Source organism: Petromyzon marinus, assembly GCF_048934315.1.
Source record: "Petromyzon marinus isolate PM22_M1 ecotype Great Lakes invasive population chromosome 67 unlocalized genomic scaffold, UKy_Petmar_22M1.pri1.0 chr67_unloc.4, whole genome shotgun sequence".
Taxonomy (NCBI): Eukaryota; Metazoa; Chordata; class Hyperoartia; order Petromyzontiformes; family Petromyzontidae; genus Petromyzon; species Petromyzon marinus.
In genome coordinates this window covers 1,030,283-1,045,246 of record NW_027422594.1, presented here as the reverse complement: position 1 = coordinate 1,045,246, position 14,964 = coordinate 1,030,283, and the positions used below count along the sequence as shown (strand labels likewise).

Genomic DNA, 14,964 nt, shown 5'->3' with positions numbered 1-14,964 from the left:
TAATGTTGACGATGGTGATGTTGGTGAAGGTGATGATGTTGACGATGATGACGATGTTGATGATGTTGACGATGATGACGATGTTGATGATGTTGACGATGATGACGATGGTGATGTTGGCGATGATGATGTTGACGATGGTGATGTTGACGATGATGATAATGTTGATGATGGTGATGTTGGTGAAGGTGACGATGTTGACGATGATGACGATGTTGACGATGATGACGATGTTGACGATGTTTACGATGATGACGATGTTGATGATGATGACGATGGTGATGTTGACGATGGTGATGTTGACGATGGTGATGTTGGTGAAGGTGATGATGTTGGTGAAGGTGATGATGTTGACGATGATGACGATGGTGATGATGATGACGATGTTGATGTTGACGATGGTGATGTTGGTGATGGTCATGATGTTTACGATGATGACGATGTTGATGATGTTGACGATGTTGACGATGGTGATGTTGATGATGATGATGTTGACGATGATGATGTTGACGATGGTGATGTTGACGATGATGATGATGTTGACGATGATGATGTTGACGATGGTGATGTTGACGATGGTGATGTTGACGATGGTGATGTTGACGATGATGATGATTTTGACGATGATGTTGACGATGATGACGATGTTGACGATGTTTACGATGGTGATGTTGACGATGATGATGATGTTGACGATGATGATGTTGACGATGATGATGATGATGGTGATGTTGACGATGATGATGTTGACGATGATGATGTTGACGATGATGATGTTGACGATGATGATGATGATGTTGACGATGTTTACGATGGTGATGTTGACGATGGTGATGTTGGTGAAGGTGATGATGTTGACGATGATGACGATGTTGATGATGTTGATGTTGACGATGATGATGTTGACGATGATAATGTTGCCGCTGGTGATAATGTTGGTGAAGGTGATGATGTTGGTGAAGGTGATGATGTTGACGATGATGACGATGTTGATGATGATGACGATGTTGATGATGATGTTGCCACTGGTGATGTTGGTGATGGTGATGGTGGAGACGCTGACCCTGACCTCCGGTTGGGTGGGCAGGTCGAGGTCACGGGAACGTCACCACTCACGCAGCAGAGACCACCGCTCACCTAGCCGCAGGTGAGTGGATGAGTGGGTGTGTGGGTGAGTGGGTGGGTAGGTGTGTGGGTGGGTGAGTGTGTGGGTGGGTGAGTGAGTGGGTGGGTGGGTGGGTGGATGAGTGGGTGTGTGGGTGAGTGTGTGGGTGTGTGGGTGAGTGTGTGTGTGGGTGGGTGAGTGTGTGTTGGTGGGTGAGTGGGTGTGTGGGTGGGTGTGTGGGTGAGTGTGTGGGTGAGTGTGTGGGTGAGTGTGTGGGTGAGTGTGTGGGTGAGTGGGTGAGTGTGTGGCGATAAACTGAACCGGTCCCGGGCCTCCCCTAGGTCGACTTAGCCTCAAATGAGTACCTGGTGCGGTGTGTAAACATCGCCACTGGGGAGACAAAGGCGGTCGGGCGTGGTGCTGGCCACCCACCCCCTCGTGTACCGTTCCGGCCTTCATAGGTGCTCGCTAACAGCACTTGCCCCTACAGTCTGTTAAGGCTATATGGGGGATCTTTGTCTTTATCTTTGTGTGGGTGTGTGGGTGGGTGGGTGAGTGTGTGGGTGAGTGGGTGAGTGGGTGTGTGGGTGGGTGAGTGTGTGTGTGGGTGGGTGTGTGGGTGAGTGCGTGAGTGAGTGGGTGGGTGAGTGTGTGTGGGTGAGTGCGTGAGTGAGTGGGTGGGTGAGTGTGTGTGGGTGGGTGAGTGAGTGGGTGTGTGGGTGGGTAAGTGAGTCTGGGTGAGTGTATGGGGAAGTGGGTGTGTGGGTGGGTGGGTGAGTGAGTAAGTAGGTGTGTGCATGGGTAAGTGTGTGTGTGGGTGAGTGTGTGGGTGTGTGGGTGAGTGTGTGTGGGTAAGTGAGTAAGTGTGTGGGTGTGTGTGCGGGTAAGTAAGTGTGTGGGTAAGTGAGTAAGTGGCTGGGTGTGGGTGAGTGTGAGACTGTGTGTGTGGGTAAGTAAGTGTGTGTGAGTGGGTGTGTGGGTGGGTGTGTGAATAAGTGTGAGTGTGTGTAAGTGGGTGTGTGTGTAAGTGAGTAAGTGTGTGAGTGTGTGTAAGTGAGTGTAAGTGTGTAAGTAAGTGTGTAAGTAAGTGTGTGAGTGTGTGAGTGTGTGTGTAAGTAAGTGTGTGTGTAAGTGTGTGAGTAAGTGTGTGTGTGTGTGTGGGCAGGTCGAGGTCACGGGAACGTCGTCGCTCACGCAGCAGAGACCACCGCTCACCCAGCCGCAGGTGGGTGGGTGGGTGGGTGAGTGGGTGGGTGGGTGGGTGAGTGGGTGGGTGAGTGGGTGGGTGGGTGAGTGGGTGGGTAAGTGGGTGAATGTGTGTGTGTGGGTGAATGTGTGTGGGTGGGTGAGTGTGTGTGTGTGGGTGAGTGTGTGTGTGTGTAAGTGAGTAAGTGTGAGTAAGTGTGTGTAAGTGTGTAAGTGAGTAAGTGTGTGTAAGTGAGTAAGTGTGTGTAAGTGTGTAAGTAAGTAAGTAAGTGTGTGTGTGTGAGTGTGTAAGTGTGTGTGTAAGTAAGTAAGTGTGTGTAAGTGAGTAAGTGTGTAAGTGTGTGGGTGTAAGTGTGTGTAAGTGAGTGTGTAAGTGTGTAAGTGAGTAAGTGTGTAAGTAAGTGTGTGGGTGTGTGTGGGCAGGTCGAGGTCACGGGAACGTCGTCGCTCACGCAGCAGAGACCACCGCTCACCCAGCCGCAGGTGGGTGCGTGAGTTGGTGGGTGGGTGGGTGAGTGGGTGGGTGGGTGGGCGGTTGGGTGTGTGGGTGGGCGAGTGGGTGGGTGGGCGGTTGAGCGGGTGGGTGGGTGGGCGGTTGAGCGGGTGGGTGGGTGTGTGGGTGTGTGGATGAGTTGGTGTGTGGGTGTGTGGGTGTGTGGATGAGTTGGTGGATGAGTGGGTGGGTGTGTGGGTGTGCCGGTGTGTGGGTGAGTGGGTGTGTGTGAGTGGGTGTGTGTGTGGTACGGCAAAACAACCCCCTACCTCCTCGCGGTGCCGGACGGGCAACTCTGTCGTGGACAGTGCTGTGGGGGGAGTTCCAATTTTGATTGGCTCCTCCCCTCATGGCATATGTGTCCACCACAGGGGCTAAACGGGGGCTCTGGACGGGTGCGAGGGGCTGGTAACCCCTCCACCTTCAATTAATTACCACAAAACCACGAATTAAAGTGAAATATGTAACAACTAAGCTTGTGCCGGAGGCCCCGGGGGGCCAGGCGTCTATGACGTCTCCTGGCCAAACCCCAATTGGCGGAGCCAGGAGATTGAATACCTACCCTCGGGGCTACTCCAGAAACAACGAAAAGCCACTACGGGTGGCCACGTGGAATGTTCGAACGCTCACTGCAGAGGAGAGGCTGCCACTCCTCTGTCGGGAGCTGGACCGGTACCGCCTGGATCTATGCGGCATTCAGGAGGTCCGGTGGACCGGCTCTGGCTCCTGCCACCATGAGGGGTGGACAGTCCTCTACTCGGGGCAGCAGACTGCCAAACAACAGGGTGTGGGTCTTCTTTTGAACAAAAGAATGAAGGGGGCGTGGGAGCGTGGCGGTGAGGTGTGGGAAGCTGTAAGCCCCAGGCTACTTTGGGCTCGCCTTCCCATCAACCGGAGGCGAGGAATGGTGGTCGTGGTTACTTATGCCCCCACCGAAGATGAACATCCGTGGAGGGATGCAGGCAAAGCCGATGAGTCAGATGCCTTCTATGACCTCCTGTCACAGGTGCTGGCTAAAGTGGCCCCTCGGGATAGAGTCATCATGCTGGGTGACTTCAATGCCCGAGTTGGTCATGATACTGGCACCTGGTCTGGAGTGATTGGAGGGCATGGGCCAGATCAGCTCAATAACAACGGTAGGAGGCTGCTAGATTTTTGTGCAGCCCATGGGCTTGTAATTACCAACACGCTGTTCCGGCATCGGCGCATCCACACAACATCATGGATGCATGCCGGGTCCAAGCAAGAACATCTGCTGGACTACATAGTGACGGACCAGCGAATGCGAGCCCATGTCCTTGACACCAGGACCTACCGTGGAGCTGATCTGCCCTCTGACCATCGACTAGTCATCTGTAAGATGCGCCTGCCATTCTTCCACTCCGGTGGTGGGTGTACACCCAGGACCCCATTCCAACCTAAAGTGGCCTGGTCTCAGTTATCTGATGAAAGTTGCAAGCGAGAATTTCATCATCGCTTGCGGCTGGGATTGGCATCGTCCCCGACTCCTCCTGATGTCGAGGGTAAATGGGCGAGGTTTAGGACTGTGACTCATGCAGCTGCAATGGCTGCTTTGGGTACGCGGTCCAGACCTCCCCAGACACCCTGGATGACAGAGGAGTTGTTCAGGATGGTTGAGAAAAAGCGACAGGCCCACTGTCATCGGCTACAGAATCCCACGTCAGAGAATGAGGAGGCTTACCGCAGCCTTCGCTCGGAGGTTCGGAGAGCCGTGAGGCGCTGCAAGGATGGGTGGTGGTCGCGGGTTGCTGAGGAGATGGAGTCTGCCTCAGTGGCCCGTGATCACAAATCGCTATTTAACTCCATCAAAAAAGTAACCTGCAGCGCCACACCTATTACCATCATTAGGGGAAAAAACGGTGATCCAATTTCCGACCCCCAGGAACAGGTTCGCAGATTTGCTGAGCATTTCTGTGAGGTCCTGGGGGAGGGAAAATCCCACAGCCAGGAAAACATCGTGGCACAAAGTGAGGATGACCCTGCTGAGGCTGCGGTGCCTCAAATATTGGATGAAGTCACCCCCTGTGAGTGGCTGGCTGAGGTGCCATCTGCTGAGGAAGTATTGAAGGCGATCCGGAGTCTGAGACCAGGAAAGGCAGCGGGCAGAGATGATCTCCCAAGCGAAATGCTGAGGGAGGGTGGCGTTTGTGCACAGACTGCCCTATATGACATCATAACAACAGTCTGGACCACTGGACGGGTTCCGCAGGATTGGAAGGATGCCCTGGTGGTCCCCCTTTTTAAGAAGGGGGACCGCACAGACTGTAACAACTACAGGGGCATCTCACTCCTCAGTGTGCCGGGAAAGGTCCTGGCAAGGATTATTCAGCATCGCCTTGCCAGGCACGCTGAGGAGAGGCTTGCGGAGCCCCAATGCGGTTTCAGGAAAGGGCGGTCCTGCACAGATGCCATATTTTCTGTCCGTCTGCTACAGCAGAGGTGTAGGGAATTCCAACAAGACCTACATCTCTGCTTTATTGACCTGGTCAAGGCCTATGATACCATCAGTAGGCCTGGGCTCTGGGTCGTTCTTCGTGCTTTTGGAGTACCTGACCCTCTGCTCACGATCATTAAGGACCTTCATGATGGTGAGCGGGCCCGGGTAAAACTACGTGGCCGGGAGTCAGAGCCATTCCCTGTACACCTTGGGGTGCGACAGGGATGTCCTCTGGCTCCCACATTATTTAACATCTATTTTGACCACGTAGTTCGTGAAGCCTTCAATAGCTGTACCGTGGGAATCTCCATATGGTACAGATATAATGGGAGGCTAATCGATGCCCGGGTGCGGTCAAGGGATGGCTCCCTATTGCTCAACCACGTTATGTATGCTGATGACTTGGTAATAGCTGCTCAGTCAGAGGAGGAGTTGGAGACGCTGCTGCTGAGACTGGAGCGTGCCACTAAGAGGTGGGGCCTTACCATCAGCCCCACCAAAACTAAGCACCTGCCTGGGTATTTTGTACCATCGGACACTCCGCCCCCACAACTCCCAATCGGTGATGGGGCAGTTGTGGAGAGAGTGGAGAGTTTCCCATACCTGGGCAGTGTGCTTATGACTGGCTCCAGTTTACCAGCAGAGGTCTCACTCCGAATCAGTCGAGCGGCAATATCTTTTCATCGGTTGCGTAACGCTGTGTGGAAGCTACCTGGTCTGTCGCTCCGCACTAAGCTTCAGGTCTTCTCGGCCACGGTCATTCCCTCCCTTCTCTACGCTTGCGAAACGTGGACCCCCCTAATGGAACATCTTCGCCGGTTAGAAACATTTAGGCTGACCTGCCTACGATCCATCCTGGGTTTAACCAGACTGGATTGTGTGAGGAGCTCACAAATCCTTGAAAGATCTGGGCAGGGTCCCATCGGTGAGCTCCTCCGGCAGGCAAGGCTGCGATGGCTGGGTCATGTAGCCCGCATGCCCAGCCACCGCATGCCGAAACAGCTTTTGTTTGGCCGGATTGAGGGGGCTAAGCGGGCGCGGCACGGGCTAGAGAAGAGATGGAGTGATGTGGTACAGGAGGACGTGGAGCTGAGTGGACTTGCCGATGACTGGTACCAGCGGTGTCAAGATCGGCCTCTGTGGAGGAGGCTCGTGAAGGATGCTACTGGGCAGTTGGAGGCAGTCGCCCTCCAACAACAACGGAGGGCGGAGGAGCGACGCTCACAACAGCGAGCGGAGCGCCGGGTGGCTAAAGCACAGCAGGTTGGCACAGTAGGGGGCACAGGTGGTGCATCAGCCAGTCATCTCAGTCAGTCGACCCGTGGCACCTGGGTCTGCCCCGTGACCTCCTGCCAGCGGGCGTTCGACACTTCACGTGGCCTCAGGGTGCACATAGCCTGGCACAAGCGTCGTGGTGACGTCACCGCCACTTAGTGGCGAATGGCGGTTGTTGTTGTTGTTGTTGTGTGTGTGTGGGTGTGTGGGTGGGTGTGTGGGTGGGTGAGTGGGTGAGTGGGTGAGTGGGTGTGTGTGTGTGTGTGGCTGTGTGTGTGTGTGGGTGTGTGGGTGTGTGGGTGTGTGTGTGGCTGTGTGGGTGTGTGGGTGTGTGTGTGGGTGAGTGAGTGTGTGGAAGAGTGTGTGGGTGGGTGAGTGAGTGTGTGTGTGGGTGTGTGGCTGTGTGTGTGTGGCTGTGTGTGTGTGTGGGTGAGTGAGTGTGTGGCTGTGTGTGTGTGTGGCTGTGTGTGTGTGTGGGTGGCTGTGTGTGTGGGTGTGTGTGAGTGTGGCTGTGTGTGTGGGTGTGTGTGAGTGTGTGTGTGTGGCTGTGTGTTTGGAGTTCACGGTGTCACCTCCCCACCCCGTGCCCTCCAGGAAGCGAGGTTCCCGCAGCCACAGGGCACACAGTGCCCCCCGGAGCGAGTCGGAAAGTCCCAAGCAGCAGCAGCAGCAGCAGCAGCACGCTGTGCAGGCTCAGCAGGTGCTCGCCCGCAGGTAGCAGCAGCCCTATCACGGCGCCTCCGCTCCTCACACACTCACTCACACACTCACTCACATACTCACTCATTCACTCACACACTCATCCACTCACACACTCACACACTCATTCACTCACACACACACTCATTCACACACTCACTCACACACTCACACACTAACACACTCACTCACACACTCACACACTCACTCAGTCACTCACTCACCACTCACTCACTCACTCACCCACTCACACACTCACTCACCCACTCATCCACACACTCACTCACTCACCACTCACTCACTCACCACTCACTCACCCACTCACACACTCACTCACTCACCCACTCACTCACTCACCACTCACCCACTCATCCACACACTCACACACTCACTCACTGACCCACTCACTCACTCACCACTCACACACTCACTCACTCATACACTCACTCACTCACACATCCACTCACCCACTCACATACTCACACACTCACTCACACACTCATCCACTCACCCACTCACTCACACACTCACTCACTCACACACTCACTTACCACTCACATACTCACACGCTCACACACTCACTCACACACTCACTCATTCACTCACCACTCACCCACCCACTCACACACTCACCCACCCACCCACTCACACACTCACCCACTCACCACTCACACACATTCACTCATTCACTCACTCACACACACACTCATTCACACACACACTCACACACACACTCACTTACACACTAACACACTCACTCACTCACCCGCTCACTCACCCACTCACTCACACACTCACACACTCACCCACTCACCCACTCACCACCCACTCACTCACCCACTCACTCACTCATTCACCCACTCACTCACACACTCACACACTCACTCACACACTCACTCACCCACTCACTCACACATTCATTCACTCACTCGCGCACACACACACACTCATTCACACACTTACCACTCACACACTCATCCTTCACTCACACACTCACCCACCCACTCACTCACCCACTCACTCACTCACTCACCCACTCACTCACTCACTCCCACTCACACACTCACACACACACTCACACATTCACTCACTCGCACACACACACACTCATTCACACACTTACCACTCACACACTCATCCACTCACTCACTCACACACTCACCCACCCACTCACTCACCCACTCACTCGCTCACTCACCCACTCACTCACTCACTCACCCACTCACTCACCCATTCACTCACCTACACACCACTCACACTCACTCATCCACTCACGCACTCACAAACTCACTCACGCACTCACACAAACTCACTGACACACTCACTCACACATTCACTCACACACTCACACACTCACTCACTCACACACTCACCACTCACTCACACACTCACTCACTCACACACACGCTCACTCACACACTCACTCACCCACCCACTCACTCACCCACTCACTCACCTACTCACTCCTCACACTCACTCATCCAATCATCCACTCACAAACTCACTCACGCACTCACAACAACTCACTCGCACACTCACTCGCACATTCACTCACACACTCACACACTCACTCACACACTCACTCACACACACACTCACACACTCACTTAGTTGCACACTCATTCACACACTCAGTTGCACACTCATTCACACACTCAGTCGCTCGATCACTCTCTCTCCCCCCTCTCTCACCAGGTGTGTCTCTGTCTCACTGTGTGTCTCTGTCTCACTGTGTGTCTCTGTCTCACTGTGTGTCTCTGTCTCACTGTGTGTCTCTGTCTCACTGTGTGTCTCTGTCTCACTGTGTCTCTGTCTCACCAGGTGTGTCTCTGTCTCCCTGTGTGTCTCTGTCTCACTGTGTGTCTCTGTCTCACTGTGTGTCTCTGTCTCACTGTGTGTCTCTGTCTCACTGTTTGTCTCTGTCTCACTGTTTGTCTCTGTCTCCCTGTGTGTCTCTGTCTCACTGTTTGTCTCTGTCTCCCTGTGTGTCTCTGTCTCACTGTGTGTCTCTGTCTCACCAGGTGTGTCTCTGTGTCTCCCTGTGTGTCTGTCTCACTGTGTGTCTCTGTCTCACTGTGTGTCTCTGTCTCCCTGTGTGTCTCTGTCTCCCTGTGTGTCTCTGTCTCCCTGTGTGTCTCTGTCTCACCAGGTGTGTCTCTGTGTCTCCCTGTGTGTGTCTCTGTCTCACTGTGTGTCTCTGTCTCACTGTGTCTCTGTCTCCCTGTGTGTGTCTCTGTCTCACTGTGTGTGTCTCTGTCTCACCAGGTGTGTCTCTGTCTCACCAGGTGTGTCTCTGTCTCACTGTGTGTCTCTGTCTCCCTGTGTGTCTCTGTCTCACTGTGTGTCTCTGTCTCACCAGGTGTGTCTCTGTCTCACCAGGTGTGTCTCTGTCTCACTGTGTGTCTCTGTCTCCCTGTGTGTCTCTGTCTCACTGTGTGTCTCTGTCTCACCAGGTGTGTCTCTGTCTCCCTGTGTGTCTCTGTCTCACTGTGTGTCTCTGTCTCACTGTGTGTCTCTGTCTCCCTGTGTGTCTCTGTCTCACTGTGTGTCTCTGTCTCACCAGGTGTGTCTCTGTCTCACCAGGTGTGTCTCTGTCTCACTGTGTGTCTCTGTCTCACTGTGTGTCTCTGTCTCACCAGGTGTGTCTCTGTCTCACCAGGTGTGTCTCTGTCTCACTGTGTGTCTCTGTCTCACCAGGTGTGTCTCTGTCTCACTGTGTGTCTCTGTCTCACTGTGTGTCTCTGTCTCACTGTGTGTGTCTCTGTCTCACTGTGTGTGTCTCTGTCTCACCAGGTGTGTCTCTGTCTCACTGTGTGTCTCTGTCTCACCAGGTGTGTCTCTGTCTCACCAGGTGTGTCTCTGTCTCCCTGTGTGTCTGTGTCTCCCTGTGTGTCTCTGTGTCTCCCTGTGTGTCTCTGTCTCCCTGTGTGTCTCTGTCTCACCAGGTGTGTCTCTGTCTCCCTGTGTGTCTCTGTGTCTCCCTGTGTGTCTCTGTCTCCCTGTGTGTCTCTGTCTCCCTGTGTGTCTTTGTCTCACTGTGTGTCTCTGTCTCACCAGGTGTGTCTCTGTCTCCCTGTGTGTCTCTGTCTCACCAGGTGTGTCTCTGTCTCACCAGGTGTGTCTCTGTCTCACCAGGTGTGTCTCTGTCTCACTGTGTGTCTCTGTCTCACCAGGTGTGTCTCTGTGTCTCTGTGTCTCTGTCTCACCAGGTGTGTCTCTGTCTCACCAGGTGTGTCTCTGTCTCACCAGGTGTGTCTCTGTCTCACCAGGTGTGTCTTTGTCTCACTGTGTGTCTCTGTCTCACCAGGTGTGTCTCTGTGTCTCTGTGTCTCTGTCTCACCAGGTGTGTCTCTGTGTCTCTGTGTCTCTGTCTCACCAGGTGTGTCTCTGTCTCACCAGGTGTGTCTCTGTCTCACCAGGTGTGTCTCTGTCTCAACAGGTGTGTCTCTGTCTCACCAGGTGTGTCTCTGTCTCACCGTGTGTGTCTCTGTCTCACTGTGTGTGTCTCTGTCTCACTGTGTGTGTCTCTGTCTCACTGTGTGTGTCTCTGTCTCACTGTGTGTGTCTCTGTCTCACTGTGTGTCTCTGTCTCACCGTGTGTGTCTCTGTCTCACTGTGTGTGTCTCTGTCTCACTGTGTGTCTCTGTCTCACCAGGTGTGTCTCTGTCTCACCAGGTGTGTCTCTGTCTCACCAGGTGTGTCTCTGTCTCAACAGGTGTGTCTCTGTCTCACTGTGTGTCTCTGTCTCACTGTGTGTCTCTGTCTCACTGTGTGTCTCTGTCTCCCTGTGTGTCTCTGTCTCTCTGTGTGTCTCTGTCTCACTGTGTGTCTTTGTCTCACTGTGTGTCTCTGTCTCACTGTGTGTCTCTGTCTCACCAGGTGTGTCTCTGTCTCACTGTGTGTCTCTGTCTCTCTGTGTGTCTCTGTCTCACTGTGTGTCTCTGTCTCACCAGGTGTGTCTCTGTCTCCCTGTGTGTCTTTGTCTCACTGTGTGTCTCTGTCTCACTGTGTGTCTCTGTCTCACCAGGTGTGTCTCTGTCTCACCAGGTGTGTCTCTGTCTCACTGTGTGTCTCTGTGTGTCTCTGTCTCACCAGGTGTGTCTCTGTCTCACTGTGTGTCTCTGTGTGTCTCTGTCTCACCAGGTGTGTCTCTGTGTCTCACTGTGTGTCTCTGTCTCACCAGGTGTGTCTCTGTCTCACTGTGTGTCTCTGTCTCACCAGGTGTGTCTCTGTCTCACCAGGTGTGTCTCTGTCTCACTGTGTGTCTCTGTCTCACTGTGTGTCTCTGTGTCTCCCTGTGTGTCTCTGTGTCTCACTGTGTGTCTCTGTCTCACTGTGTGTCTCTGTCTCACTGTGTGTCTCTGTGTCTCCCTGTGTGTCTCTGTGTCTCCCTGTGTGTCTCTGTGTCTCCCTGTGTGTCTCTGTCTCACCAGGTGTGTCTCTGTCTCACCAGGTGTCTCTGTCTCACCAGGTGTGTCTCTGTCTCACCAGGTGTGTCTCTGTCTCACCAGGTGTGTCTCTGTCTCCCTGTGTGTCTCTGTCTCCCCCGCTGCAGGCTGGAGAAGGCTGTCTCACTGTGTGTCTCTGTCTCACTGTGTGTCTCTGTCTCACTGTGTGTCTGTGTCTCCCTGTGTGTCTCTGTGTCTCCCTGTGTGTCTCTGTGTCTCCCTGTGTGTCTCTGTGTCTCCCTGTGTGTCTCTGTCTCACCAGGTGTGTCTCTGTCTCACCAGGTGTGTCTCTGTCTCCCTGTGTGTCTCTGTCTCACTGTGTGTCTCTGTCTCACTGTGTGTCTCTGTCTCACTGTGTGTCTCTGTCTCACTGTGTCTCTGTCTCCCTGTGTGTCTCTGTCTCCCTGCTGCAGGCTGGAGAAGGCTGTCTCACTGTGTGTCTCTCACCGTGCGTCTCTCTGTCTCCCTGTGTGTCTCTGTCTCCCTGTGTGTCTCTGTCTCACTGTGTGTCTCTGTCTCCCTGTGTGTCTGTCTCCCCGCTGCAGGCTGGAGAAGGCTGTCTCCCTGTGTGTCTGTGTGTGTGTCTCTGTCTCACTGTGTGTCTCTGTGTGTCTCTGTCTCCCTGTGTGTCTGTGTGTGTGTCTCTGTGTCTCACTGTGTGTCTTTGTGTCTCTGTCTCACTGTGTGTCTCTGTGTGTCTCTGTCTCCCTGTGTGTCTGTCTCCCCGCTGCAGGCTGGAGAAGGCTGTCTCACTGTGTGTCTGTGTGTGTCTCTGTCTCCCTGTGTGTCTGTCTCCCCGCTGCAGGCTGGAGAAGGCTGTCTCACTGTGTCTCTGTCTCACCGTGTGTCTCCGTGTCTGTCTCTGTGTCTCCCTGTGTCTCTGTCTCCCCGCTGCAGGCTGGAGAAGGCTGTCTCACCGTGTCTCACTGTGTCTCACTGTGTGTCTGTCTCACCGTGTGTCTCTCTGTGTCTCCGTGTCTCTGTCTCTGTGTCTCTGTGTGTCTCTGTCTCCCTGTGTGTGTCTGTGTGTCTCTGTCTCCCTGTGTGTCTCTGTGTGTCTCTGTCTCACTGTGTGTCTCTGTCTCACCGTGTCTCACTGTGTCTCACTGTGTGTCTGTCTCACTATGTGTCACTGTGTGTCTCTGTGTGTCTCTGTCTCCCTGTGTGTGTCTCTGTGTCTCACTGTGTCTCTGTCTCACTGTGTCTGTCTCACCGTGTGTCTCTGTCTCTCTGTCTCCCTGTGTGTGTCTCCCCGCTGCAGGCTAGAGAAGTCTCGCCAGCTGCAGGAGCAGCGTGAGAAGGAGCTGCAGGAGCAACGGGAGAAGCAGCAGATGGCTGCCGTGGCTGCAGCCGCAGCAGCGGCGGCGGCAGCCATCGCATCCATCGGTGAGACGGAGACACGGGGAGACACACGGGGGGAGACACGGGGAGAGACACGGGGAGAGACACGGGGAGAGAGACACACGGGGAGAGACACGGGGAGAGACACGGGGAGAGAGACACACGGGGAGAGACACGGGGAGAGAGACACACGGGGAGAGACACGGGGAGAGAGAGAGACACGGGGAGAGAGAGACACGGGGAGAGAGAGAGACACGGGGAGAGAGAGAGACACGGGGAGAGAGACACGGGGAGAGAGAGACACGGGGAGAGACACGGGGAGACACGGGGAGACACACGGGGGGAGACACGGGGAGAGGGAGACACGGGGAGAGAGAGACACGGGGAGAGAGAGAGACACGGGGAGAGAGAGAGACACGGGGAGAGAGAGAGACACGGGGAGAGAGAGAGACACGGGGAGAGAGAGAGACACGGGGAGAGAGAGAGACACGGGGAGAGAGACACACGGGGAGAGAGACACGGGGAGAGACACGGGGAGAGGGAGACACGGGGAGAGAGAGACACGGGGAGAGAGAGAGACACGGGGAGAGAGAGAGACACGGGGAGAGAGAGAGACACGGGGAGAGACACGGGGAGAGGGAGACACGGGTAGAGAGAGACACGGGGGGAGACACGGGGAGAGAGAGACACGGGGAGAGGGAGACACGGGGAGAGAGAGACACGGGGAGAGAGAGAGACACGGGGAGAGAGAGAGAGACACGGGGAGAGAGAGACACGGGGGGAGAGAGACACGGGGAGAGAGAGACACGGGGAGAGAGACACGGGGAGAGACACGGGGAGAGACACGGGGAGAAACACGTGGGGGAGACACAGGGGGAGAGACACAGGGGGAGAGACACAGGGGGAGAGACACAGGGGGAGAGACACAGGGGGAGAGAGACACGGGGAGAGACACGGGGAGAGACACGGGGAGAGACACGGGGAGAGACACGGGGGGAGACACGGGGGGAGACACGGGGAGACGGACACGGGGGGAGACACGGGGGGAGACACGGGGAGAGAGAGACACGGGGGAGACACGAGGAGAGAGAGACACGGGGAGAGAGAGACACGGGGAGAGAGAGACATGGGGAGAGAAAGACACGGGGGGAGAGAGACACGGGGGGAGAGAGACACGGGGCGAGAGAGACACGGAGGGAGAGAGACACGGGGGGAGAAAGACACGGGGAGAGACACGGGGAGAGGGAGACACGGGTAGGGAGAGACACGGGGGGAGACACGGGGAGAGAGAGAGACGGGGGGAGACACGGGGAGAGAGACACGGGGAGAGGGAGACACGGGGAGAGAGAGACACGGGGGGAGACACGGAGAGAGAGAGACATACGGGCGGAGACACGGGGGGAGACAGACACGGGGAGAGAGAGAGACACGGGGAGAGAGACACACACGGGGACAGAGAGACACGGGGAGAGAGAGACACGGGGAGAGAGATACGGGGAGAGAGAGAGACACGGGGAGAGAGAGAGACACGGGGAGAGAGAGAGACACGGGGAGAGAGACACACACGGGGAGAGAGAGACACGGGGAGAGAGAGACACGGGGAGAGAGAGATACGGGGAGAGAGAGAGACACGGGGAGAGAGAGAGACACGGGGAGAGAGAGACACGGGGAGAGAGAGAGACACGGGGAGAGAGAGAGACACGGGGAGAGAGAGAGACACGGGGAGAGAGAGAGACACGGGGAGAGAGAGAGACACGGGGAGAGAGAGAGACACGGGGAGAGAGAGATACGGGGAGAGAGACACACACGGGGAGAGAGAGACACGGGGAGAGAGAGACACGGGGAGAGAGAGATACGGGGAGAGAGAGAGACACGGGGAGAGAGAGAGACACGGGGAGAGAGAGACACGGGGAGAGAGAGAGACACGGGGAGAGAGAGA

The 14,964-nt window shown here is 55.3% G+C and overlaps 1 protein-coding gene across 1 annotated transcript in view; it reads left to right on the top strand.

Annotated features, from left to right (window-relative positions):
* LOC116958117 (arginine/serine-rich coiled-coil protein 2-like) overlaps positions 1-14,964 on the top strand; it is a 49,916-nt gene that overhangs the window by 8,037 nt on the left and 26,915 nt on the right. The window contains exons 4-8 of the mRNA XM_076058024.1: positions 1,088-1,147; positions 2,271-2,330; positions 2,735-2,794; positions 7,132-7,251; positions 12,946-13,070. Coding sequence (XP_075914139.1) covers positions 13,016-13,070 — 55 coding nt within the window. The 5' untranslated portion in view covers positions 1,088-1,147; positions 2,271-2,330; positions 2,735-2,794; positions 7,132-7,251; positions 12,946-13,015. The remainder of the gene's footprint in view (positions 1-1,087; positions 1,148-2,270; positions 2,331-2,734; positions 2,795-7,131; positions 7,252-12,945; positions 13,071-14,964) is intronic.